General features: G+C 39.9%; 2 protein-coding genes across 2 annotated transcripts in view; one reads left to right on the top strand and one right to left on the bottom strand.

Annotated features, from left to right (window-relative positions):
• The window catches only part of LOC135463214 (dynein axonemal heavy chain 6-like), a 437,090-nt gene that overhangs the window by 10,519 nt on the left and 398,682 nt on the right, over positions 1-27,889 (top strand). The window lies entirely within an intron of this gene.
• LOC135462590 (sodium- and chloride-dependent GABA transporter 1-like) lies at positions 502-27,695 on the bottom strand. The gene is made up of 15 exons (XM_064739814.1): positions 27,551-27,695; positions 25,947-26,078; positions 23,623-23,875; positions 20,013-20,145; positions 19,205-19,339; positions 16,732-16,835; positions 14,643-14,767; positions 13,860-13,972; positions 13,110-13,241; positions 11,552-11,651; positions 11,054-11,163; positions 9,705-9,872; positions 8,856-8,958; positions 3,216-3,422; positions 502-566 (listed from the first exon to the last, which is right to left on the bottom strand). Exons 1-15 carry the CDS (start codon positions 27,693-27,695, stop codon positions 502-504), a joined length of 2,025 nt encoding a protein of 674 aa, XP_064595884.1.

Here is a 27,889-nt window from a genome sequence, read left to right on the forward strand (position 1 = left end):
CAACTTGTTCCCGGGATGCACGAATGTACCTTGATGGGTACAAGGCAAATTGTATAATGTATCATTTTTTTAGCCCTTTTATCTTAGCCAAAATCTAACAGTGGTTTCACAAAGAAGCTTTTGAAAGCTATATTTTATAATACATAGACTTGCCCCATTAACCATCTGCTAGTTGAAATCCCTGTGTAGAGTAAACTCCGTTTAAAGGTGAAATTTCGTTTTCTGGTTAAGATCTGCTTACACGTTTAAGAGCTACTGGTTTCTCGACTTGATCATGACTATTGTCACTTGGATATGTTGATCAACATTTGCTGGGTATAAACTGTGTCCCAGTACACAAAGATTTGTTTTGAAAACTAAACTGTATTACGTAAATGGTTTTTACCCTTCAGTGAATGTACATTGATATGATAACCCGTGGGATATGGAAATTGAACCTAATCTGTCATCAGTATATTCGTATTAATTTTAGTCAGCTGGGTCTGGAAAAGGCAATAAAGATCACTGAGCGCTTGCAAACGGACCCTGGGCATAGCTAGAAATCAGACTCCGCACTGCGACAATATCTGAAAGAGAATATTTGAAATAATTCACAAGTACTGGAAGCTTCATCCATGGACCGTTTCATAAAATAATGCAAAATGAGTAACTTTCTATCCTTAGTGGATAGTGTAGCCTGTCCCAAGCTAAAGAATGCCAAGGTTTTTGTTCGCTTTAGTGTGGAATTGCATGTCTTTAGCATGCTCCATTGTGCGTGGCGGCCTCTCTTGAGCCAAGTCGGATGTAGGGCATCACATGCGTATGTCATGAGCTTCTACATAGTTATGTGTTCTTCGCAATATCTGGCATAGCCCACATACATGTAGCTCTGCCGAGAAGATAGGATGAGCAGCGATCAGTTGCAGATAAAATGCACCGTGTTTCAAGAGGTCATTCACAGGGCAGAAAACAAGTGGGTCCTCGCAATATCTGGCATAGCCCACATACATGTAGCTCTGCCGAGAAGATAGGATGAGCAGCGATCACTTGCAGATAAAATGCACCGTGTTTCAAAAAAGGTCATTCACAGGGCAGAAAACAAGTGGGGCCTCGCAATATCTGGCATAGCCCACATACATGTAGCTCTGCCGAGAAGATAGGATGAGCAGCGATCAGTTGCAGATAAAATGCACGGTGTTTCAAAAGAGGGCATTCACAGGGCAGAAAACAAGTGGGGCCTCGCAATATCTGGCATAGCCCACATACATGTAACTCTGCCGAGAAGATAGGATGAGCAGCGATCAGTTGCAGATAAAATGCACGGTGTTTCAAGAGGTCATTCACAGGGCAGAAAACAAGTGGGGCCTCGCAATATCTGGCATAGCCCACATACATGTAGCTCTGCCGAGAAGATAGGATGAGCAGCGATCACTTGCAGATAAAATGCACCGTGTTTCAAAAAAGGTCATTCACAGGGCAGAAAACAAGTGGGGCCTCGCAATATCTGGCATAGCCCACATACATGTAGCTCTGCCGAGAAGATAGGATGAGCAGCGATCAGTTGCAGATAAAATGCACCGTGTTTCAAAAGAGGTCATTCACAGGGCAGAAAACAAGTGGGGCCTCGCAATATCTGGCATAGCCCACATACATGTAGCTCTGCCGAGAAGATAGGATGAGCAGCGATCAGTTGCAGATAAAATGCACCGTGTTTCAAAAGAGGGCATTCACAGGGCAGAAAACAAGTGGGGCCTTGCAATATCTGGCATAGCCCACGTACACGTAGCTCTGCCGAGAAGACAGAATGAGCAGCGATCAGTTGCAGATAAAATGCACCGTGTTTCAAAAGAGGGCATTCACAAGGCAGAAAACAGGTGGGGCCTCGCAATATCTGGCATAGCCCACGTACATGTAGCTCTGCCGAGAAGATAGGATGAGCAGCGATCAGTTGCGGATAAAATGCACGGTGTTTCAAAAGAGGGCATTCACAGGGCAGAAAACAAGTGGGGCCTCGCAATATCTGGCATAGCCCACATACATGTAGCTCTGCCGAGAATATAGGATGAGCAGCGATCACTTGCAGATAAAATGCACGGTGTTTCAAAAGAGGGCATTCACAGGGCAGAAAACAAGTGGGGCCTCGCAATATCTGGCATAGCCCACATACATGTAGCTCTGCCGAGAAGATAGGATGAGCAGCGATCAGTTGCGGGTAAAATGCACCGTGTTTCAAAAAAGTGCATTCACAGCTCAGAAAACAAGTGGGGCCTCGCAATATCTGGCATAGCCCACATACATGTAGCTCTGCCGAGAAGATAGGATGAGCAGCTATCATTTGCAGATAAAATGCACCGTGTTTCAAAAGAGAGCATTCACAGGGCAGAAAACAAGTGGGGCCTCGCAATATCTGGCATAGCCCACATACATGTAACTCTGCCGAGAAGATAGGATGAGCAGCGATCAGTTGCGGATAAAATGCACGGTGTTTCAAAAAAGGTCATTCTCAGAGCAGAAAACAAGTGGGGCCTCGCAATATCTGACCTAGCTTAAATCTACAAGTAAATGTAAGCAGACATTCTTTCATTTTGAGTTTTATGACGTTCTCACCAGGGATGATTATGTGACTAGATATTCTACAAAAATGAAAAAGTATGATTGTAACCAGTTTAATGGCTCTGGATTTTAGTGTTAACGAAGCATACAGATCGATTATCAAGTATGCATGACACATCTAAGTTTTGCGAGGGGTTAACAACATTTTCAGGAAATTATACACACAACCTTGAACGATGCTGGCCCAAGTGTTGTCGCCAAAGTCTGTCTTTGTTTTGCCCGTCGTATATCCCGCTGTGTGCATGCGTATTAAAACCATTGCCTCATTGGATACTACTGCCACAGAGACATTTTGTCTGTGGGGCAGTTTTGTGATACACTGTAGATTTCTACTACAGAATTTCGTCCGTTTTAAATAGACTCCCCCCTGCAAGAGGACAAAACTCTATGATCTCCCTTCCTTTAACCACAACTCAAAACAATAGTGGCCATGCTAGATTGATTTTTTTAAGATGTCGTAGAGAAAAGTTCGTATTGCATGTGGTGGTGTGATATTGCACCACGCGAAATTCGGTGAAGGGGTACTTTTGGAGTTGAAATCGAAAAAAAATTACTGCATTAGTAATGAGAAAGACAATGTGCTGTTAAAACCTATAATCAAACACAGAGAAGAGGGTACTTACACAGTATTAACTGCATGACGCCAACCAAACTGGGCCAGGAGCTGAAGATTCGGTTGTAGTGGGCAAACAGGGCTATCAAGCTACTTGATACAATCATACCCAGGCAGCTGATGATACACGTTGTTTTGAATCCAAACAGCCCTGTTAGTATTAGCTCCAAAAATCCTAACCCCAGCCCCATGGAGCTCATCGAGGCAATGACTTCAACTGAAAAAGCGATATAAATTAGACATATTGCTTTTAAATGTGATGACAAGATATCAAATTCTATACTAGTGACAGCAGAAACAGCTGATCAAATCAATAGCAAATCACATCATATTATTTCCTCGCTTATTTCTCCATGAGCCATGGGGCTAGGGGGCGTGTAATTTGCTACATGTGTTTTTTAAACATTTCCTTGAACAGTCAAAAATAAAGCCTTGAATGAGGTGCATTGATAAGAAACAGTATTTCACTGGTTACGAGAGACCACTTGCCAAATGTCACGCTGTCGTCGCTGTTTTGATTTTACTCCTTGTGCTGTACGTCTGTTATGATAATATGTTACTTACTAGCTATCCCACGTGTGACATTTACACGTACATTCGTGTATGCACCATATTGGTGGGAGATAAATGAGTCTTCAACAGACATTACAGACCACGCAAACCACCACAAGATCGACCGCTTATTGTCATCAATGGCCTACAAGCAGCGAGACTATTAGAATCCAAAACCCGGTCCAAAACTTGTCGGGCTTTCCGTGGCCAAGTTGTTAGCGTGCTACCGCAACACCAATTTCGTGAGTATGGCGTAATACGCATATTAAATAAATAAATTTAACAATTCTATGTACGAGTCAGGATTTCAACTTGCGCATCTTGTGCTCTAACAATTGAAGAGGTAGCACGTTTTAGGTACTATAATATAGTTTTCCTCCCATCATATATTGTAAACGTGTCGTACTGTATCCATACCGCATCATGTTATAAATGATACATAATGATATCACTGCTGTGCATATGGCCAAGCCTAGGGGTAACACACTTTCAAACTAGCGTCATATGCATCATTACAAACGTACCAATACAAAAGACTAGACTGATGATACTGCTTGGAGCTTTTCTGTTCATTCGGCTTAGATGACAATAAGCGGTCCACGAGGCGCATGTGCACTGTCCAACGTTAAATGAAGACCACCTGTCCTCTACATGTACTCATGTATGCATGTCACAAGGGGAACAGTTCGTTCGTGACTTGCCAAAAGTCGACGGCTTCCCTGTACACCTCCGCTGAGAAAATATAGCACCATTGTGTAAGTAAATTAAGCATAATGAATATTGCGGTAAACAACGACCAAATCACATCAAAAAAGCATAAAACTATACATACTTTGGGTCTGGGAAAAGTTAAATGTTTCCTTCATTGGCAGCGCGTAGACGTTAAACGACATCTCCAGCCCGGTGATGATCGCTGTAAGGAAACTGAGCGCAAAACCCAGCCAGAATAACACCTTAATGAGCAGTTTAGATGCCATACTCTTTTCGACAACTCCTGTCTTTAAACCTCGTCTAGGTCATGAACAGATATATTTGCGTAATGGGTATACATGTGATAGGCAGTGTGTGTAAATGTAGTACGCTCCAGCAACTTTGAAAGGCACATAGTAAATTGTTAAGGTTAAAACGTGAATATTTTTCAGACATATTGCCACTGATAGTGACTTTTTTCCTTTTCTTAACGCTCAACGCAAGAGTGACAGAATTGACGAGTGAAACGTCAGTAATACTAACGCCGTATAATTAATCACAAATAGTAATTTCTGCGGGCATGCGTTATCCATTCTATTCTTCAAATTAGTGTGACATTCCTTGGGGGTAGTTCAGTGAACCGGGGTAAGGGCCGGGGAGGTGTTGAGTTAGGATTGGTGGGTTGGAAGATGCTGAGGAAGAGGAAGGGTTGATTCTCGAGGTCTAAATCCCAGTTAAAACATTATAAGAAAAAGCATAATTCAAAGAAACATAGATGAAAAAAAATTGTTGATCTCAATGCAGGAGTTTTAACTGATCGATTTGATTGTTGTTTTAACCTATACGATGTTTAACCTGTACGACGTTTAACCTGTACGATGTTTAATCTGTACGATGTTTAATCTGTACGATGTTAATCTGTACGATGTTTAATCTGTACGATGTTTAACCTGTACGATGTTTTACCTGTACGATGTTTTACCAGTACGATGTTTAATCTGTACGATGTTTAATCTGTACGATGTTTTACCTGTACGATGTTTAATCTGTACGATGTTTCACCTGTACGATGTTTAATCTGTACGATGTTTAATCTGTACGATGTTTAATCTGTACGATGTTTTACCTGTACGATGTTTAACCTGTACGATGTTTTACCTGTACGATGTTTAACCTGTACGATGTTTAATCTGTACGATGTTTAATCTGTACGATGTTTTACCTGTACGATGTTTAATCTGTACGATGTTTTACCTGTACGATGTTTAATATGTACGATGTTTAATATGTACGATGTTTTACCTGTACAATGCTTTACCTGTACGATGTTTTACCCATACGATGGTGGTCAGCTTCATACTTGGGAGAAACTGGAGTGTGCAGAGTAAACCACCAGCCCTTGGTAAGTTATGAAGGCGTCTAGTGGACTAATATGCACACTATGATACAAAGTGAGTTCACTGTCCACCAAGTATCACACTTGAGTGTCTATCATGTATGTACATGTTACTCACGTACCTACGTGATACTAGGGGCCTCCGTGGCTCAGTTGGTTAGCGCGCTAGCGCAGCGTAATGACCCATGAGGCCTCTCACCAATGCGGTCGCTGTGAGTTCAAGTCCAGCTGATGGGAAGGTCTCCCAGTAACCTGAGGATGGTCGTGGGTTTTCCCCGGGCTCTGCCCGGTTTCCTCCCACCATAATGCTGGCCGCCGTCGTATAAGTGAAATATTCTTGAGTACGGCGTAAAACGCCAATCAAATAAATAAGTAAATAAATAAATAAATCTACGTGGTATTGCTGAAAATGTTACTCAGATGATTGCGTCATTCTACTTGGTATTAAACAGATGGAAAACGATATGCATTTAATGTGTGTGTCGCTTGGGGAAACAAGTATTTTTGTGTAAATACACGCAATATTTTTTATGTGTATCGGTTGAAGACAAGTGGTCCTTGACGAACGTTAGAAGACGCCATACGAACGCACTCAACCTTTCCTAGGTCAAATGGCCCTACGGGCAGTGAGAGCAATGGATACACAAACTTTCACTCCTAGGTACGGTTTTATGTATTAGCGATAGTGTCTGTACTCAACATACAGTTTGTAGAGAGCATACCCCTTGTAGCGCATGCGCCGCTCTCTTTGTTCGCTGTACATCACTGCCACCACTATCAACTATTGTTGATTGTACAGATATCGTGAACAACGTATGCAAAACGTATAGATACATGTAACAATGCTTCAAAAGAGGTGAAGACATTTTTTTTTTACTTTCGATGAATAACACAGAAACGTATGTATAGCTATTTCACTTTTTGTGTTGCAGGAGGGAGAACGAATTTTAAAAAATCTTTCTTTGGTAATAAAGGAATATAATTAGTACATGTATTTATATAAATATCATAAAACTGCAAAGCTTCTGTTGAGAGTGAATGCAGAAAAAGATTCTAACAGAAGATCGCTAAACATAAGAAAATACATAATAAAATGAGTCAAACATTTTTATGCCCATTCTGGTTTATTTCTTTAGAAATTATTACAGATCCAGAATATGGGCGAAGGTTAGCAACGAAATATAGCACTTTACTGATGATCAGCGATCTTGTAAAAATGTATAATTTACTTGGACAGAAAAATATCACTAAACGTATGGAAACTATCAGCCATTTCATTTATATATGCACGCACAGCGTGTATTTATTTTACGTCGGATGGATATACATGCATGTCACTTGTATGCAGTGCCTGTAAGACCTACGTATAGAATCACCCAGTCTGGGCCTGACTGGTACCTTGATAATTCACCGATGCAAGGCCCTAGTCCAACTGGAAGCTGGATTTCTGAATGAAAACCCATTTCTGAAAACCTGCTATAGTTTTGCATGTACCATGATTGGCTGAGCCACCCGGCATAGAGCAAAAGGTGGATATAAAATTCACACTATTTTATCACCGAAGGTGAAAAACGTCCTCGCATGATCTGTCAGAAATGTGGGGCAACTGTTTTTAATTTTAATACATTTACTGTTACATGGAGGCGTGGAAAAGTTTTCCAAAAAAGCTGTTTAGAAAAAAAAAATAATGGAGAAAATTGAGAAAGACTTTGTGAGCTAAAGAAGTTCATGCAGCAAAGCGGTATCAATGGTCTATCCAGAAAATGTCGACTACACCACGCACTGTATAAAATATAGTCTATAACATAGTGTATAACATAGTCTATAATATAGTCTATAACATAGTCTATAATATTGTCTATAATAATATATTTAAATAATTGTAAAAAAAATTAAGCAAAGTATGCGTACAATGTGCCATTTTTTAATCTGTCAATTAAATTCAATGAAAAAGTACATAGAGACAACTGCTGCAGAACCCCAGTGTGCATGAAATTGTATGTACACAGGTTTTTCTTCTTGTCGACAAACTGCCTAATCTTTCATGCATGAAATTAAGCCAAAAGGCGCAATATGTCACGGTAATGAATATGTTAAGTAACACATAAAGAAAGGTGGGGAGATATCCAAACTATACTGTTTTGTTATGACCCCTCAGTTCTTGACCTCAGAAACAACCTTTTTATACAGTAACCTACATGCTTGTTGAGTCGCTGAATACAGAGTCTGTGTTGTGCTGATGTTGTGGACTTCAAACGAATAAATACAACTTCAAGGCAAAGAAAATACTAACATGAAGTATATGTCAGATGAAAGCCCATTAAAAACTGTGCACAAAAATAGCTGGATTAATATCTTTTTTTAGAATTTTTTCAACCCAGAGAAATGCATTTGGAACTTTGGTTTCTATGGATAAATGGAACTATTTTCATAGATAGGTCTTTACTCTGCTATACACTTCATTTCAGAGTTTTCATTTCCTTTTATGTAATGCGACAAGAGCATTTCATCAAGTGATATTGCATACACCAGAACACCATGTCATTTATATATGTGGGTCTGACTGATGAGTATACATACGACTGTGTCATGTGGCAGACTTGATCACTTTGAGGTAGTGATGAAAAAGCTACAAAAATAGCTATGGCCCCCACTCTCAGTATGTTCATCGATGACGTCATTTCCGAAAATTTCCGCGCACTGACAGAAAATGTGTATAAAATAGAGCTCTTATCAGGAAACTTAAACTATATCTTAAAAATGAAAAAAATATTACCGTTTTTTGGTATATTTTTCTTCATTTTCCTTACATCCACACTCTTCATTTTATAGTAACTTTTTCGTGTATTCTTAGACTAACACTGCTAATAGCTTCATTTTGGCACATCACCTAAAGCTTAAAGTCGTCATTTGAGCGAATTTATGTTCTTTGTCGGATCTCCCTTAACCGTATTCAATGAAATAAACAAGGGGTTTCGTTCATTTTTGACTTCTCTTAAAGCATCGCCTTACGGTCCTGCGTATCGTCGCCACTACGTCTCTCTTCAAATTCAAAGTTATCTCCTTCTTTAAATCCCATTCGTCCGATACGTGGCTTGATGGAGGATTTCAGCCGCTGTAAGCAAACAGAGCATCCATTATTATAAGTGCAGCGCAATGACCCAGGAGCCTCTCACCAAAGCGGTCGCTGTGAATACAAATCCAGCTTATGCTCGCTTTCTCTCCGGTCGTGCTCGTGGAGGTCTAGCAGCAACCTGTGGATGGTCGTGGGCTTACCTCATGCCCTGCCCGGTTTTCTCCCACCACAATGCTGGCCGCCGTCGTGTAAGTGAAATATTCTTGAGTACCGCGTAAAACACCAATGAAATAAATAAATGAACCAACGTTACTGTTTTCATGTGTAACACCTTACTTCATGCTGGAGTTGCATGTTTGTGTGCATGAGTACAAACTAAACTAAAATGTCAAAACATTTTCTTCCGATACTCCAAGTAAGAATAGATCATCTCAGTTTCCAGTCCCCAACATTATCCGCATGGTATGAAATGGCAACTGCATAATTTAAGCACAACTCTGCCTAGTTTTCAAATTAAAAAATTCTAAAAGGCAAACAGAGGAATTCTTATCCCTGTTACCGTCATAGGTATTTCCTCTGGCGTTTCATTGTTTAGTGTCTTTATATAAATTATAACATTAGAAACTAGGGCAAAAGAAATTTCAGAATGCGAGGAAGACTTCTTTCCATAATCTAAGGTGTAAATATGCTCAGACGTGTTTTATGTTCGCCATCATTATTAGTCATCCTTCGGAATCCGAATCAATGGCTTTCGAATTCGTTCGCTTCATTTAATTTATTCGTACCTGTATGAGAGTTCCCTTTGTCTTCAGCAGAGTGTACACCATGACGACAGGGATCGGTAAGGACGAACTCACAGCCAATAACCAGCCGAACACGTTTGTCCAATCAGGATACGTGTAGTCACCGTAACTAGGAGGGCGGAATTTCACCAAGGCAACTACCAAGGCCGTCTAAAATAAACCCAATAGACTGGTTAGATATTAAAGTATTCAAAAGTGTAGTGCTTCAGCTGACTGTTTCACAGAGAATTACCCACAAATCTGTCGGTGTCATTCCAAATACATGTATATCATCAACTATGACTATTCGGAGCCCAACGCCATCTTAACTGGCCTATATGGTATTTAAATGGAGAAAAATGATGGCCAAAACAAATGAAAGAGCGTCAAAACTTATGTGCAATATCTTCTTTAATATTTTTGTCGACTTTTATTTCAGGAGAAAAGGATATTAGAAAATACTTTAGTATAGTCAATATTTCGGACCACCTTTTGGTATTTATCGACTGTTGCATAATAATGTTCTAAATGAGGATTTGATGTACGTCTAATGAATTTATTTCAATGGAAATTTGTTGTCTACATCCAAACATATGAATTTCATCTGAATAATGGTAATATTTATGAATATATTAAAAACACAAATATGGTCAAAACACACATTGGATACATTTGTCAGATGCAAAGACCAAATTCTAATGGAAATATAATTATCAAACATGTGTTAGATCTTTATTTATAACACTATTACACAAAGGCAATATATACCAAAAGGTGGCCCCAAATACTCACCATACAAAAATCATTTTCAATTGTCTTATTCTCTTCAAAGAACACTAGAAAAAATTCAGACCACATTTGCAATTCATTTTTCTCACTCTTTCATCCAAAACTTTATGGCATTTGTTATGTTTTCTTATGTTTTAAGAACAATTTAGTGAGAATCCTGTATTCGCGGATGGTCGACGACGTCAAACGATTCCGGCGAATGCTACAGACTATATATATATGCTGACCAAACTCTCCGAGAAAGATGGAGTCCTTTGCCTGTCCGACAATGCAAGTCAACCGACATCTCGTGGGTCGTGGCCTGCCCCAAACTTAATAGTAGCTTTTGTGTATTTTTGTCAATTATACCTACAAGCAATTGTAACCGAGCACTAAAACAGGAACAAGTTTCCTTGTATTTTTGTTACATTTTATCAAAATCTTTTCCTTGGGACAACACATTTTCCAGTTTAGTTTAATTCGGGACCACAAATGTATGAACTACCTAACTGGGTAACAAGTGTACTATAAAACAAATATAACAAATATAACAAATATTAAAATGTCCGCGAATATTTTCTCACCGCCATACAAACTGGTATAAAGAATTTCCAGGAAATCTTCATAAACTGAAGTATCCATCGGTGGCGATACAAGCCCATCTCCTCGATGTTCCCCAGAAATCTGTCTCCACCTTGAAAGTTTAAAGTTGAAATGTATTAAGATGATGAGCAAAGACATTTCGCATAATATGATGATCGATATGATGATAATATGATTGACCTTCGAAAAGCCAACGGGAAAACGTTTTCTGTAAACTTCACGTCTTGGCATTGTTTTTTACTGTTCACGACGTGTATTAGAATCGTATTATGCAAATTACAGCAGCTAAGTTTTTACTGATTAAAGGGACGGCAAAATTTATTTCAAACAATTCATGACATATTTTTGAAGGAAACAGAAGGCAACGTTGTGTAAGTGGCTGGAATCATTTTTCAATTGAATACATCTTCTAAATGTTTTATTTTCCTGAACCAGAAAATGATATAGTTGTTTTAAAAAATGCTTTGTATGCACCCTACCATAAAGCCATCCAATGACGATAGTTTCGATAAGAACCACAAACATGATGGTAAAGAAGGGACCATACCAATCCACGATTTGGAAAGCGTACATTCCGCCCTGTCCAAAAAGAACATGGGTCAAATACACCTTGGAGCAATCTTGGAAACAAGTATACAGACACCTAATCGAGTAATAATTACTCAATTTACTAACTAGTCGTTACCCTCAGCCAAAGTAGGTGTATTTGAATAATGACCCGGAAAATATACAAATGAGTGAACAAAAGATTCATGCAGCTATGTTCACTAGTTTAAAAAATAAATATCTCTACCACACAAAAGGCCATCTGTTTGCAATAAGTATGCACACAAACATAAAAGCCTATAAAAATTTGCTGCAGCTACGAAATGTCGAAATTATGCTACGAAATATGTTGATTTATTCTTACGCTCAAACACATTGTTATGTGAAAAATTGGCACTATACCCAAATATGTATTTCTCTCTAACTTGTGGTTTTATCTCAATATAAGCTCTGTTATAAAGGAATTGTTGAATGAAACGATACACCGAAAACATATAAAACTTTGTGTTCTGAGTGATGCTGGAATAGATTAGTTTATCGGGCATGTCATGGGCAACAAAATAATCCGTTAAGCCAACAAAGATATTCTGTTGGAATTACAGAGATAATCTCTCAAATTCAAGTCATTAGTTAATAGCAATAACATTATCTATTCTGTCGTCATCAGAAAGCACGGTTTCCGTCCGTTTAACAGATTGCTTTTACGGGTGCACTCATTTTCTAAAAACATGCAATAATTCCAGGAGATATTTGTCCACGGGTGTTTGTGGTCTGAGATACAACGATAATTCAGTTATAATATAACAGGTTATAAGAAAAATATTCATTTTATTTCTTTTAACTTATAGGTGTTTTACTGAATGGTGTACTCAAGAATGTCTCACTTATACGACGGCGTCCAGCATTATGGTGGGACGAAACCGGGCTGAGCTGGAAGAAAACCAACGATCCTCTGCAGGTTCCAAGTTTTCAATTCTTTGCTTAGGTACAAACGTTTGATCTCTAACATAATTATACAAATGTACATTAAAGCTATTTCAGGCAAGAGATTATATTTGAAAAACATCTAATACTATGCATGTTGTTATCTATGATCACTTAATAACAGTCACATATTTTTAATAATAAAAAAATAAACAACGGCATATTACCGCAACTGGAAACAAAATGGGGCGTCACAGGCAATCACGGCTTTCAGTGCATATGACAAAAAATCCGACGACGGAAAATTGTGACGCTTGAGCGGAAACAGATACTTTCTCGGGTTATAGGAGTTAATTATGCCCGATTGTTTAAAATTGATAACATGGCTTCTTTTTCCATTTTCTCCCTGTAAGACTGTCTGCTTACCTTGTGCTGCGATATCCTGATTATAAAACATACAAAATTGACCAAAAGTACGCTTTGGAAACTATGTACAGAACATGGCATCGATACGAATATACATTTGATACAGTGTTGTATATTTTTCAGAGAAGAAAAACAACTTACATGAGTGATAAAAGGCAGTCCCAGCAGTACGGAGATAACCAGTACGGCGAGGGCTAGCAGAGATTTTCTCTTGCCCAGGGCCTCCGGGAACAGATCAATGAATCCCGTGGTCACGGTCTTCACCTGAGCAAACTGAGGAGCATTCGTTTATTTGAGCTGAGCATATTTCTCGTCATTGACTTATAAGACATCACTTAAGAGACCAGTTAAATTTATGAATTAGGCTGTTGATATCGTTGCAATCCGTCGACTACTTCCCGTTAACTATTGTCCGTTAAAATCGTTCTGTTTTCCGTAAATCGTTATGCAAATTATCTTAATGAAACAGCTCTTTGGAATTTACGAATTGTTGTTTTACCTTTGGACAGTCTGAGCTGAGATTTTGATACTTTTCTAACTATTTGGAAAATGGCGTGTGATGGACAGATATGGACGTCATAATGGTGAATGGTGGTAAGGAAGGAACAACTCAAACAGCCACTCAAGCTTATCATCACCTAAGATCCACTATGCGCTAACATGTAAATTTGCCGATATACTAATAAATCTGATCTTGTGCAATTGTCCGGAGAAGTATAAGTGAAATATTTGCAAGTTTTTTTCGTAAAACACCAGTTTTACGAAAAGTAAAAAGTAAACCACAAGTAAAAAAAAATATATCATCGGACTAATGACTGAAGACATTGTCTGCCTAGTCAAGTCTTATGCACCGTGTTTGAAATCCTATTGGAGAGAATATCCAATACATACCTCACAGTCCAGAGCCATCGTCAAAATCAGAAGGAAAAAGCAAATAATCCAAAAATGTGCCACAGGGAAGTAGGTGACCAGATGTGGATACGTCATAAAGGCTAGGCCAGGACCTGTGAATAGAAGGTCACACAAAAGAGGCAGGTCGTAAGTGCCAGGCAAGGACCTACGAAAAGAAGGTCAGATATTGGAGCAGGTCAAGATGGGACAAGGTCCTAAAGGCCAGGGCAGAACCTGCGAAAAGAAGCTCACAAGATGTGCGCAGGTCATAAAGGTCAGGCCAGGACCTGTGGAAAGAAGGTCACTGTATTGGAGAAAGGCACACACCACTCTAGTATCGAAGAACACACGACCACAAGATAGGAAGAAGTCATATACGCCACCCTAGGACTCCGGACTCCTGTTTTCTCCCACCATAATGCTGGCCGCCGTCGTATAAGTGAATTATTCTTAAGTACAGCGTAAAACACCAATCAAATAAATAAATACATAAATAAATTATTAATTATTTGATCCACGTGAAATTGTAATTGCGTTTTCCTTTGAAGAGGTTAAGATTAATTTTATTTTATATCTGATAAGCGATACACCTCACGCTACCAAATACGAAGGCAACACAGAGAAGGGCAGTGACAAATACAAATGTAGGCCTTCCTGTCGCGATGGCGTTGTCGACAGCCTTCCCTGTTTCATAAGCGATACACCCCACACCAGCAAATACGAATGCAGTACAGAGAAGATCAGTGACAAATACACATTATCGGCGTATTTACTCAGGCCTACCTGTGGTGATCACTTCGTCGACAGCCTTCCCTGTTTCATAAGCGATACAACCCACACCAGCAAATACGACTGCACCACACAGAAGAGCCGTAGAGACGTCCAGGACAACCACGATGACGGAGTCTCTGCAACACAGCAGCATATGCTAATTTGTTTCGGGAAAAGCGGATAAACTGCACATAGAAGAATGTGGTATTTTGTAGTCCTCTTGTCGTCTTGTGGACGGAATCGGCTACTCCGTGCATCAACAACGGAGAGCAAATCTTGATACTAGTGATATCAGTACATGCCAACACCATAACATGCCTCAGACCCCAATTCATTTTCTATAAGCGACAATGTTAACGTTTAGCGCTGTAGTTCAGCTCCAAACATTCCGTGGCCAATAAGCTTTAATGCATACCTAGCCCAGCCTGTGAGAAACAAGCAATAAAAATCTTGACATAAGTTGACCGTCAATATCAGGGCCTTCCTATGCCAGCAGCTGGCAGAGGTGCCTGGTAACTCCAAGGGAACGTCGCTCGACGCCTCACCACCACCAATCTCCTTGTGTCCTCACGCCCAGAATTTCAAACTTTCATCATTAAAAGTAACACTTGCCCAAAGCTTAGACAACTTTCATCATTTTGATACCAAGCACGCACCTGAACACCAAAAATGGCAGGCTGACAGCCAAAAAAAACAAAGAAAAAAACTTCACACCCTAAAGTACACAGAATTACATTCGTAATTCGAAACGGAAGGGTTAATAGGCTACTGATTCCAACATATAGCCGGCATTGTTATTCAAGCAGGTAGAGGGCGCTACTGTTTTATGAATTACAAGATTTCCTTCTCCTTTCGGAAGGACGGAGAACCTCATTACAGAACTGTGTCTTTCACATAAGTCCTTGATTTTATATTATGTGGTACATGTACCATATGTATACAGATGTGCTTTATATAAATATTACGTGTTGAAGCAATTTCAGATTTTTGAAACACTGTTTTTTGTCAAATGACGGGGCTGTTTTACAAGAAGGCCGCTTGCAAAGTTGCTTTTAAGGAAATTTCTTAGGCTTGCTCTTTATAATCTGTGTGGAATTAAACATTTCTATATTTCTATATAAATGGACATTATGTGTCAGTGTATCCGCGTAGGAAGGGTAATATGGGAGGAAGATGTTTACATCACCAAATGGTTGTACCATCTGCGTATGACGGGCGTAGGATCCGACCATCATCCGCGTAGGGTTTTACGAACTACACTAACATTCGCTCATACACACATCTGACTTACAACAACTCGACACCAACCTTGTTAAAGAACATTCACAAACGGTCTAGCTCCCTGCATGGTTACTAATTCGCACATAACCATAAGTTTTGACTGTTTTCGCTGTTAAGTGCTAAATATTGTGTATAGTTATAACAGAAATTACACACACTAATTTAGGCAATGCAAATGGATAATTTGCGATATTAGTACAGCTAATGGCCAGAAGGTTCCTCATCGGTTTTCGTGGAAAGCGGGGGAACGGGGAAAGCGAATGTCTAAAGTCATGCATTGGGCTGGCTCAACTCTTTACTGGCTTGAAGGATAGAGAGTTAGCTAAATGATAAACTATTCCCAACTACTTTTCTCGTCACCTCACTGGTTTACTAGGTAAACAAACTGAGCATACATCCTGGCATGTTTACATTTAGCGTGTGGGCAAAGGTTAAAGTGCCGTCAAATGATCTTAATGTTCCGGCCGATCATTTTCTGCGTAAGATACAAAATACCCAAAAAAATGTGATCATAATCAATAGATTTGCTATCATGCGACAGGTCATAATTATACTTTGGTAAGTGAGTACTCAAAAATGAAATCAAATAACGATCTCATCAGAAAGGAAACGTAGAAATATAACTGTTTTACCCAGAATTTCACGCATTTGTGTTCATTGTGATCTACGGAAACTGTTATATGAAGATAATGGAATAGCCATTCTAGTTTGACACCTTGTGTGGACGGTACTTTTAATCTACGTATTCGTGTTGTATCTATTCCATTAAATTAAACAACCGGAACTATATATATTTAATTGAAGTTAGCAGAACACCTACCGGAGACACCTGTAATGAAATGGATTGTAGCTGGCGAGATTGATGAGCCCTCCCCAGCCAGGCCCTAGTGAATAAAACACGTGGATAAAGCCTTCCAGCCAGGTCTGCACAAACAGAAATATGTTTCGATTAGCTGAGGATTATAAACAGGCGAATCTTTTTGTGATGAATGATGGAAGAGTAAATATTTACATGTACGTTGATATTTGATTTGATTGGTATATTACGCAGTGAATATTTCACTTATACGACGGAGTGCAGCATTATGGTAAGAGGAAACCGGGCAGATCCCGGAAGAAACCCACGACCTTCCACAGGTTATCGGGAGACCTTCCCACGTATGGCCGGAGAGGAAACCAGCATGAGTTGGACTTGAACTCACAGCGACCGCATTGGTGAGAGACATCTGGGTCATTACGGTGAACCATGGAGGCTCCTCCAAATATATGGTGCAGGCTAAACATTGATGATACATAATGTAAACTACTCGTGTGTTGCTAATTTATTCAATTATACTTAATAATGCAGGCTGGGCATTGATGTGATTAGGGCAAGTTAAACATTTATGGTGAGCAATGCCGGTTGAACAATGACCGTTAATAAGGTAGGCTAAACATTTATGTTTAATGATACAGGCCATGCACTTACAGTGAATGATAAAGGCTTAGCACTGATGGTGAAATTGGCATGCAAAACAGCCGTAATGACTAACACTAATGTTGGAGAATTCGGACAAAGTGTTAATGATGAAAAAATTCAGACTATAATTTTATTGTTCCGAGATCGTTGGCGCTTGTCTCGTAAACGTAAGGTATTGCTTTGTGAGTGGGACGGTACTCTTCCCTAACCGGTTACCCTTGTATTTATTTATGAGTTTTACGTCGTACTCAAGAATACTTCACTTATATGACGGCAGCCAGCATAATGGTGGGAGGAAACCGACGACCATCTTCAGGTTGCTGACAGACCTTCCCACGTACGGCCAGAGAGGGAGCCACCATGAACTAGACTTGAACTCACAGCGACCGTATTGGTGGGTTATCCTTGTGCAACTGCTGTTAGGGAATGTCATGTGACCGTGTATTGACCAATATAAACTACATATATATTATTCTAATATCGTTTAGTCTTGCGGTTTGTCTAAAGTCCAGTTTAACCGAAATGGAATTTTAATTGTGACGGTGTGTTTCATGAGTTACATTTACACTGTTAGCCCATTTTAAAACATGGACAAAGTTCTTGTGAAATTTACCCATGCAATGTGTACTTCGGCATTGGAAATAACATTTATGACATCAGCTGTTCAGATGAATGCGGTCCATCATCCAAACAAAAGTAAAAAATATAATCCACGGCATGTTTTGTAACCAGTGGTTATTACTACAAGTGTGAAGGGCGTTTATCTTTCATACTCAGTCAGTTCCGTTATGTCCCAGATCCCTCTCGCACAAAGGGATGGTAGACCTAAGTTGACTGGATATCATTAAGATCTTGATCATAGCCATAGCTTACAACCGCCATCCTTGCAAGAAGAGATTGTAAGCTACGATAGTTGTAACTTATAATCCGAAATTACAATCGGGTCGACCCAGTTGTAAATATTTACACTCGCCCCAAAATTAACGTTAACAACACACACTTGCCTTAGATAGACTGTTAGTTAGTACTTTTTGACTCGGTTTGCTAAAATGTGCAATGTAATTTTCTTAAAAAGATGTTACAAACATTTTTCCCGATGTTGTTGTTTCTAGCTGCTGAATCTATTACGATGTAAAACTCTTGAAAATGAAGGTAAAACAAATTATATTGCTCCAGAAAGATATATCTTCCAATAGGGCATGCTTCTGGTAACTTCCATCATCTTACATCTTTACTAAGGCGTATTGACGTGCGATGAGTTCCTCGCGGATGTTGATTAACAAATAATCTGTTCTGACAAATGTGCGAAGATCACACCATCTCAGTCATTTCATTTAACAATTTTCGATGAAGGTGAAACATTATTTCTTGGCAAAAGTACCTGACAGATGTTCCGTCGTATTTGTGCCCCAAACACTGACAGCAATTTGCTGACGTTGTCATGTAACTCACGCTGGGCGATGTCTGACAGTTTACAGACTTTCACTATCTGAACAGTTGATCTTTTCTGCTCTTCACACTGGGCAGTTATACAATGCTGTGTGTGTCCAACGTGCCTATTATTGCATCAAAGCTGAACTGCCTCATACATGGATGGTTCTTATGGGTACACATTTACATATGTGTGTGTTTTAGAAGAAAACATAGCAATTCACCTTAGTGTGGGGGACAGGTATCACACGACGACGTGACGACCCAAAGCACAATGACGCAAAACGATGACTCACCAGTACAAAAGCAGGAATGGCATCCTGTCATAAATGTACTGTACCAAATGGAAATATCTACTGCAGATCCACTGATATAACGGAACACTTTGCTCTTAGAATCTTACCTGGAATTTGACAACTTGTTCCCACCGAGGAGTGATGTAAAAGAGGAGCCCATCTGAGGAGCCGGGACGAGTGAGGAGCCAGATCAGGAAGAGGACGAGCAGGAGGAACGGAGCCGTGGCAGTGATGTAGACCGCCTAGGTGAAACAATGCTGTGAGCATCCAGAAAAACAACAGCAGCACACAAAGTGTATATAAAAAGCAATAACACTCACAATCTGAATCAAACCTTTATAAACGTTTGACCCGATTGACACGTACGGTCATGTACACAGAACCGCCATTGCTTCTGATGTAGCTATCTGATTGGGTATGGGCAAATTTCTCTTTGGATCATAACAGCCCTGTTTTCGCAAATACATCAGCTAATTATGGGCCAAGGCTTTGGAGAAAGGAAGAGAACAAAATTGCAGCAATTACATTTCCTTGTATTGTCATCGTTGTGTTGCCCGTTATGTTCAAGTCGGCCTACATAACCTCGAAATGTGTCAGATCTAGAAGGGATGTTCCCACTATGCAAACGAGACGCACTCTTCTAGCACACGTGATGACATAGCACAGTAATGCACAGACTAGCAGTTGACAATTTTCAATGTAGCCTATTTACCCAGAGAATATCTCAGCCAATGAAACAGCGGCAAGATTAGCCATGGATTTAGTAAGTACTGGAGAAGATGTTCTTAGAACAAGCGAGGTAAGAAGGGTCCACATAAGAGAATACAAACATTTAATTACAAGATGTATGCACACATCTTTTATAAGAAACATTACATATACGTAATATAATGTTTAAAAGAATGCATTACTTACAATCCTGGTCGATTCAACTCCTTTAAATATGCACACGTAAACCAAGGCATAGGCGACCAATAAGGCGACAAGCAGCTGCCATCTCAATGGCCCCGGATCCTCAATCCCGGATGAAATATCAAGCACACTGTACCTTGTCAAGACAAACATAACGGTTTAAATACAATAGACATAAGAAAACAATGTGAAGGAATGCTGTTTACCGGTTGAATATTCTTCTGGGTTAATAATGTAGGCGTCGAACCATTTGTATATCAACCGTCAACCATTTGGGACCAATTATCCAAAACGACGTTCAATACAAGGCACTAAGCAAAGAAATTTTACAAAGTAAGATATTAAGACGGATTCCGGTAAAGAGATGCATTCAGCGGCTTTAAATGGTCACAGAAAGACGCAAGAAATGTTGTAGGCGAATAAATATCACAAGAAAATTATAAAACTAGTTCACATTTCAGTAGATTTACTTTTGTTAATTAAAATATGTATGCTTTGATTACAACTGTCCATGTTTCCAACATGGCTATCTTATTAAACACTATGAATACGTATTCATTACCTTTCTTTGCCGAGACAGCAGCTCCTTAAGTCTTAAGTTTCAGTTAAAGGTTGTAAGGAAAATTAAGCCTTTGTCAATGATATGTCATACATTAACGCTGCTAACGAGGGGTCAGGTTATAGTTGTTGACAATGTTAAAGCTTCCCTTTGCCAGAATCAAGGACACCTCTCTGAGATTACAGGAAGCCATTTAAATTTCGCTAACATGCTTCTGTATTTGGCATACAAAATAGTTCCTGCGTTGTGCTTGTACGTAGCAGACAGATGTCTCAGTTGCTGAATACTGGTGTATTTGTTTTTATTTTCTCACGGATTTAATATTGATCCAGTCCGATGTTTAGACGTGTACTCTCGAGGTGGTTTCACATATGTTTTGTTCTCGTGGGCTCGACAATGACTAAATAGGCTCAATATCTGGACAGCGTGCTAATGTGAATTTGGGTGAGGTGTTGTGTTGACGCCATTGGCTTTTGTTTAGCACGTTTTTGTTGTAGAAATTTCTGTTATGTTTTCTGTCTCCGTGTCCTCTGTGGCACATGATTTATATCCATATGTGTCCGGTTATATGTGTTTGTTTTTGCGTGACAAAACTTGACAAAAGGCTGAATTTCATCTGTTACTTGTTGGTATTTGCCAGCTATCACGCTGTCATGGCTGCTCTGGTCTTACTCTCTGTACTGTTCGTCTACAACTATATTGTATTCCTGCATATACCATGATTCTGTTGGTTGACTACGCATCCCTGAGGCCTGACCGCTTCGCATTTAAAGTTATTGTATGTTAAATGTAATGACAACACAGTGTTTTGCGTTATTATGCTCCAGTGACCTCTAATAACTTGCAATTATCATCGCTATATTTTTATCTGGTGTCATGGTGCTAGAGGGCGCGTAATATGCTACTTTCTAAATCATTTTTTTATGAGCTTCTCTGTTCTGTTTTGATGAATCTGCTTGACAAGAGGGATGAGCTTCTGTTAAAACCCAACGGTTCCGAAATGAGGTTGCCCAAGGTCCAGTGTTGAGATGCGAGTATGTTCCAGACTCGATTCAGACGTACTTTTTCTGGGTTTTTTTTCTTAATTACGTAGTTTAAATTTGGCTGCTCTGTGCGCTGTTTTGATCTGTCCTCATCTATAACTTTGTCGTTTATAGTTCGGGTAACTCTGTGACATATTGAAGGTCACATCCAATCTCGTCGGGTACAAGGACAATGCCTTGAATGTATGGTGGCGTGGCTCTCGCTAGACTATTTTGTAAACATCTCCGTTTTACTTTCCGTCTTTTGTTTCAGTTGCATATGGAGTTGAGTTCAGTGCACCAGACTACCTCCGATAGACGTACGCCCCTATTGCCCTTACCGCTGCGGTGATCCGCCACCTAAGAAGTCCTTGGTGGTGGGTAGGGGTGGGGGATATGGCTTGATGTATGATAATTCGAGCTATGTGATGTGGTAGATGTGTGAAAGTTTCTCATAAAGTGTCCGAAATTTTAAACGCACCCCGATGGTAGCCAAAACAAGTGGGTGAGTGTTGTAGTAAATGTTATGAATAAAAACATAACTGTTTTAACTGCAATGAGGTATGCTGATCACGTAAAGTCCTATCCTGGTGAGCAAAAGAATTGCTGGTCTGCTTTTCGCTATACTGTCTATTCCAAAAGGTTAATCAGCCATCTTCCGTCTTGTCCCACGTTAGACTAGTGATCGAAAATCTTGTAATGGGTTATTCACTTGACGCATACACCGAGCATATATTAACACGATGTAGATTTTAAGCTTACACGCTTGCAGAGATTGGGTACATAGGCGAATGGTGTAGCGACGTAATCATTAGCAACAGATAATAGTAAAATTGTTCTAGACTTTTCATGCTGATTCGCCAAAAGAACATACACATACAGAGGATATGTTGATGTCGTAAACGCATGCGCCGAGGAATGTCGTAAAATCATGCTCGGATCGCCCGGCCACTGTGGTACAATCTTGGCGCCATGATACGGGAACCCTGACTGGATTGCCCGATCATCTTATGCATACGCGCTCTTCCATTTCGCCAACATCCGAAGCAGTATTTACAGCTTACTACCATAGCGTGGAAGATCAAATGTTTTGAGAGTACGTACACAGATTTAATCATGTTTACCTCATAGCGTAGTTTTAATATAACCGCTGAGCTTGTGTGGATGGTTGGGATAAAAACTTAGGGGTACATGTATACAGAATCGACACTGATTGGCTGGCAGTGCATGAAGATAGTTCCCTATGTTAAACCCTACACCTGTGGTTATACTTGGGAAAATGTCATATGTAGATTCTGTTTTGGCTCGGCATATCTTTCACATCAGCCAGTCAGAGACGAATCTGTGTCCCTTTAACTGAAATTTTTTAAAAGTCTTTCATTTGTTGAATTATTTATTTACTTGATTGGTGCGTTACGCTACTCAAGAATATATCACGTATACGACAACGGACAGCAATATGGTTGGATAAACCGGGCAGACCTGGGGGAAACACATGACCCTCCTCAGGTTGCTAATAGACCCTCCCATGAATGTCGGAGAGGAAGCCATCGTGAGCTGGACTTGAACTCACATTGACCGCATTGGTGAGAAGCCCCTGGGTTATTGCTCTGGCACGTTAACAACCTCAGCAACGGAGGCCCCTAATTTATCAATTATTTCTAGGACAAAATATGAACGTCATATCACGTATACCTTCAGGGTAATTACAGGCAATTGTAACATCTGATGTTTTAAAACCATTCTAGTCCTTTGGAAATTTTTGAAAAAAAAATACATTCATCTACTTTCCTAGACAGTGTTTAATGATCGTTCATCTAGTATATATTTGCCTTTTCATCTTGTTCATCTTTGCCTTTAAACTTATACATATATGTATGAATGGTTCAGACGCTAATTTAACTAATAAAACTGTAATTTGGGAATTTGATCTTGCAGATTGCTTTATTTGTTGACAGCCTGATCTGTTACTTAGATACTATTTCTGGATTTGATTTTTGAAAAACTACGTCAGATACGAGCATCCGCTTACCTCCAAAACTCCTCCACGGCCAACACTCTGGTCAAGTTATCGGCCTTGCTTGCCGGAAGTGTCACATTTGTTAAATTGCTGATTGATTCGGTGAAGATCGGTACACAGGAGTTGGTGTTCCATGAGTTATCACACGTAGTCCAGGGTAAGACAGGTTTGAAGGACATGGCCAGGAAGTACAGCGTCCAGGCCAGAATCGTCATGTAGTGGATATAGCCTATGAATGATATTACCGTTATGGAAATGCCGACGCCTGAAAGTAACAGAGAAAAGTAAACATACAGCTATAATAGCAGCCATATAATATGATTAAACGCATACAGCATAGAGAGTAAGGCCAGAGCAGCGACAACAGTGTGATAGCTGGCTAATGGTCACACGTTACCGATGGAATACGGCTTCTTGTCAGTCGCCCTGTCTGTCCGTCAGTCTGTCTGTCGATCTGTCTGTCTATCGGTCGGTCGCGTTTTTGACATCATACATATTAACATAAATCAGTGACTTAACGAAAGATCTCAGTGCAAGAAGACACCGATTGTTTGCGGGTGTGCAAGTTCTTGAGAACTGGCTGTGTTATACATTTTGTATTATTAATGTTGTTGTTGGTGTTTATATTATTGTTATTACTATATAAAAACTATTAATGTCTCTGTTATTATTGTTTTTATTATTATTATTGTTGTCATTTATCAATATAATCCTATGGATTTGCACACTACTTTACCTGCAAATTAATAATGGAACGGCATTCGTTTTCAAGTACAATCAGAGTCAAAAAAAATTCCATATTTATTTATCTGACTGGGTTTTCACCCAACACTCTCATCTATAAGGTAGCTGTCATATAAGGTATTATACAGAACGTCAATCACAGTGTTTTCAAAACTTCACAGTGCAGAATTAAAAGAGTGCGCTAAACTCTTGTCTCGACTAATTAGGACTAAAGTCCAAGTAAATCTCCCGCACTCTGCCAAGTGAAGCCGTTAGTTTATGAATTACGAAATATGAATGTAGAAACCTGAACGGTAAAATCCATAACCAAAATACACATGTAAGTCATGCCAGGGCACAGTTTGGTTTTGCAGCTTACAACACAGGGGAATATGTACGGAGCTGTTATGAAATACTGATTCAGTTAATGGTTAAATGGGACATCGTTCGAACATAATCGGAGGGAAACCAAAAGGTAAACACTAGTCACAGGAGCGGACTGTGTTTTGACGGAATGAAGGTTTAAAAAGATTGGTTAGAATGAAAAGCTGGATGTGAATAGGAAACTGCCCGGACCGTCCAAAGCCCTTCCGGATTCCGCCTGGGAGGTGTATTGTTCCCAGCTTCATGTTCTTGTCTTTCTTTATCAGCATTTTGTTGTTCAAGGGTAGTAGGTGACATTCTGACGAACACACAAACGTCAAAACGGGTTAAAACGTGCCCATCACCATATTTTGTAGCAGAAACCATGGTTTATGTGCTTGTACAGTCACTCTGGAGCCTCCCTCCAAGTGGAATGATATCACATTAGAGAGCTGCAAACCTTTTCAGAGTATTAGGTTGGGGCAAGCAATTACATTTTTTATAAAATGCGTGCCTTACAATCTAACTGGCTGATGAGGTCATGAATTCGATTTTGCCTTTAATTACGCATTTTGTGTTCGTGAACATTACAGAATCTAATCGTCGAAACAGACATTCGTATACCAGCCGACAACCAATAGAAGACTAAGTGAGCCACACATGGAAATAGTTTGTCCTGCATGCATTTTGCCAAGCCATACACTGGATAATCTAGGTAAGACCAAAGGGTCTCCTGTCACGCCGACTTTACCACCAGATGGATATTTCCGAATTTTGACTCCACCTGTAAACAATCCTTGCTGGACAGCAATACACCGACTTTTCAACCAGCATACCAATTTATTGGTGCAAAAACTGGTGCGTCCTCCACTATTCCATCAAATGAGGACGTAAAACCCTAAGTATAAATATTCACTATAAGTTTCTAGGTTTTCTCTGGTCAGTAAACATGGACAGACCGACCAGGAACTCAATGAATGTTATGGTGTCTAGCGTTACTAAAATAGATGAAGATGAACACTGGCTTAGCTGTAATGGAGAGGGGCGGGAAAGGTGGAAGGCCGGAGGGGTGTGGATCATATACTTATCTGGTCAGTCTGTAGGCCACCTAGACATTGCAAAGCAAACGAGACATCATCTCGTTAGTTTCAGAAAAGGCCATGGGAATGGCCACAAACCACTTTTATGACAGATATTCGTTTTATTCCATGTCTCCGTCCATTTACTTTTTAATGTTTCTAAACACTTACCTTTAAACAGTGGACAGATATCAAAAATCAGCAATGGACTGAGTTGAAAGTATTGTCCTAAGGCAGTCTCCATGAAGACAAGAGGGATGCCAATGGCAATGGTGAACACGATGTATGGGATAAGGAAAGCCCCTGAAGTAAAAGAAAACAAATGGAAAAATCAGATCTCACTTCAAAGTGATGGGGACACATCAGTTATCCGGCAGAAGTATTTTCTGATGTCGTTTCATCGCCGGCAATAGTTGAACCCCACGTTTATAGTTTGTCACGTTAAATACCGAGCGACTTTACAGTAGAAACATTGTAACATTGTAGACTTTACGCTGCAATCAGTCTTTGGCATAGCATGACTCGCACAGGACCTGACTGTAACTGCAGATTGAGAACAAGGTACGAGTCCGCGGCTTTCACACTACGAAAGAAACACAGCCTATTTTCTCACTACTCATGGCAGTGCGCCAGCTTCAGTTGTTTCAGTCAATTGTACTTGTTGTCTACCAACTCTGCAGCTAGAATGGATACAAGGAAAGAGTATAAATTCTAACGCCATGTAAAATATGGCTTTTTGAAGAACTATGACCAGAAAAAAAACATCTCATGAACAGATGTGTTGTACTTTATTGCGTGTCAGAGATCACTCATATTATGAAATAATACGCCGAGGGTGGAATTTGCTTCGTTACATAATCTTATACACCCAGTATATGCTCATGTAGTAACCTATATAGTGTACCTCCGACTGGACTTCCATTGGCTAAAGCTCTAATGCTGTTGGACTAAAACTCCATGTAACACTGTCAGGATGGATCAACCATGCCACGTACCATGTTCAACCATGCAAATAAATGCTGCACAGTCGCCACGAAAGAGCAGTCATTGATGTTAATGGTGATGTAAGTTTTTCTTTAAATATTTGTTTTGATATGACACGGCGCGAGAAAAAAGTATCGATATGTTGTTACATTACTACAAATATGTTTAAGTAGGAGAAAGAATTCGGAACAGTTAATTCTTAAAAGAGAATTGACGCCGTTTTTGGTGGCGTGCTGTCTGGGCTGGCTGAAAAGGTCAGTGTTACTTGGCCTTAGCAACCAATTCCAGTATACTCCCAACATGCTAGCTAAGGATGATAGATAATTTTGTTCACAACTTAGATAACAATGCAAAAAACGTTTAACGAAGCATAACGTATATGCATTTGCCCTTCGAATTAGTACTTTATTTATTTATTTATTTATTTATTTATCTATTTGATTGGTGCTTTAGGCAGCAGTCCACAATTTTTCACTTATACAACGTCAGCCAGCATTGTGAAGGGCATAGTGGGAGGAAATCGACCATCCGCAGGATGTTGCAATGCCTTTCCACGTACGACCAAAGTAGAAGTAATCATGAGCTGGACTTGATTTCACAGCCACCGCAGGGGAAAAAGGCTTCTGTGTGATTGAGCTGTGCTGACGTGCTGTCCCCCTGGGCCAAGTAGGCCCCGCCTATGACTAGAGCATCCCGAATGGGAATTTACCGCCAGTCAGCATTTATTCATTTCAGATCTACTGACAATTGAACTTCCCGGGAATATTATTGATTGGATAATATGTACTTACCCCCTCCGTTTCTCATGGCCATGTACGGAAAACGCCACAGACTGCTGAGTCCTATGGCAAATCCAGCTAACGAGAGAACAGATTCCATCTGTCGTTTCCATTGTCCCCTCGACTTTTGCCGCTGTTGCGCTGCCTTGTCATCCATGATATTCTGTTTGTAAAATAACCTAGCGTTGCGAGCTCAGAATTGTATGACTTGTAGTTCTGCGAAGTTGCCCTGATGTGTCTAGTTGGGTCTACATGGCAGAAATTAAAATTGGCACAAGCATGTGGTGTTCCTCAGGCCTGTGTTAGCAAGGTAAATGAGGTTAACCAGGTTTAATGACATATGTATACGTA

This window comes from Liolophura sinensis, chromosome 2 (genome assembly GCF_032854445.1).
Source record: "Liolophura sinensis isolate JHLJ2023 chromosome 2, CUHK_Ljap_v2, whole genome shotgun sequence".
Taxonomy (NCBI): domain Eukaryota; kingdom Metazoa; phylum Mollusca; class Polyplacophora; order Chitonida; family Chitonidae; genus Liolophura; species Liolophura sinensis.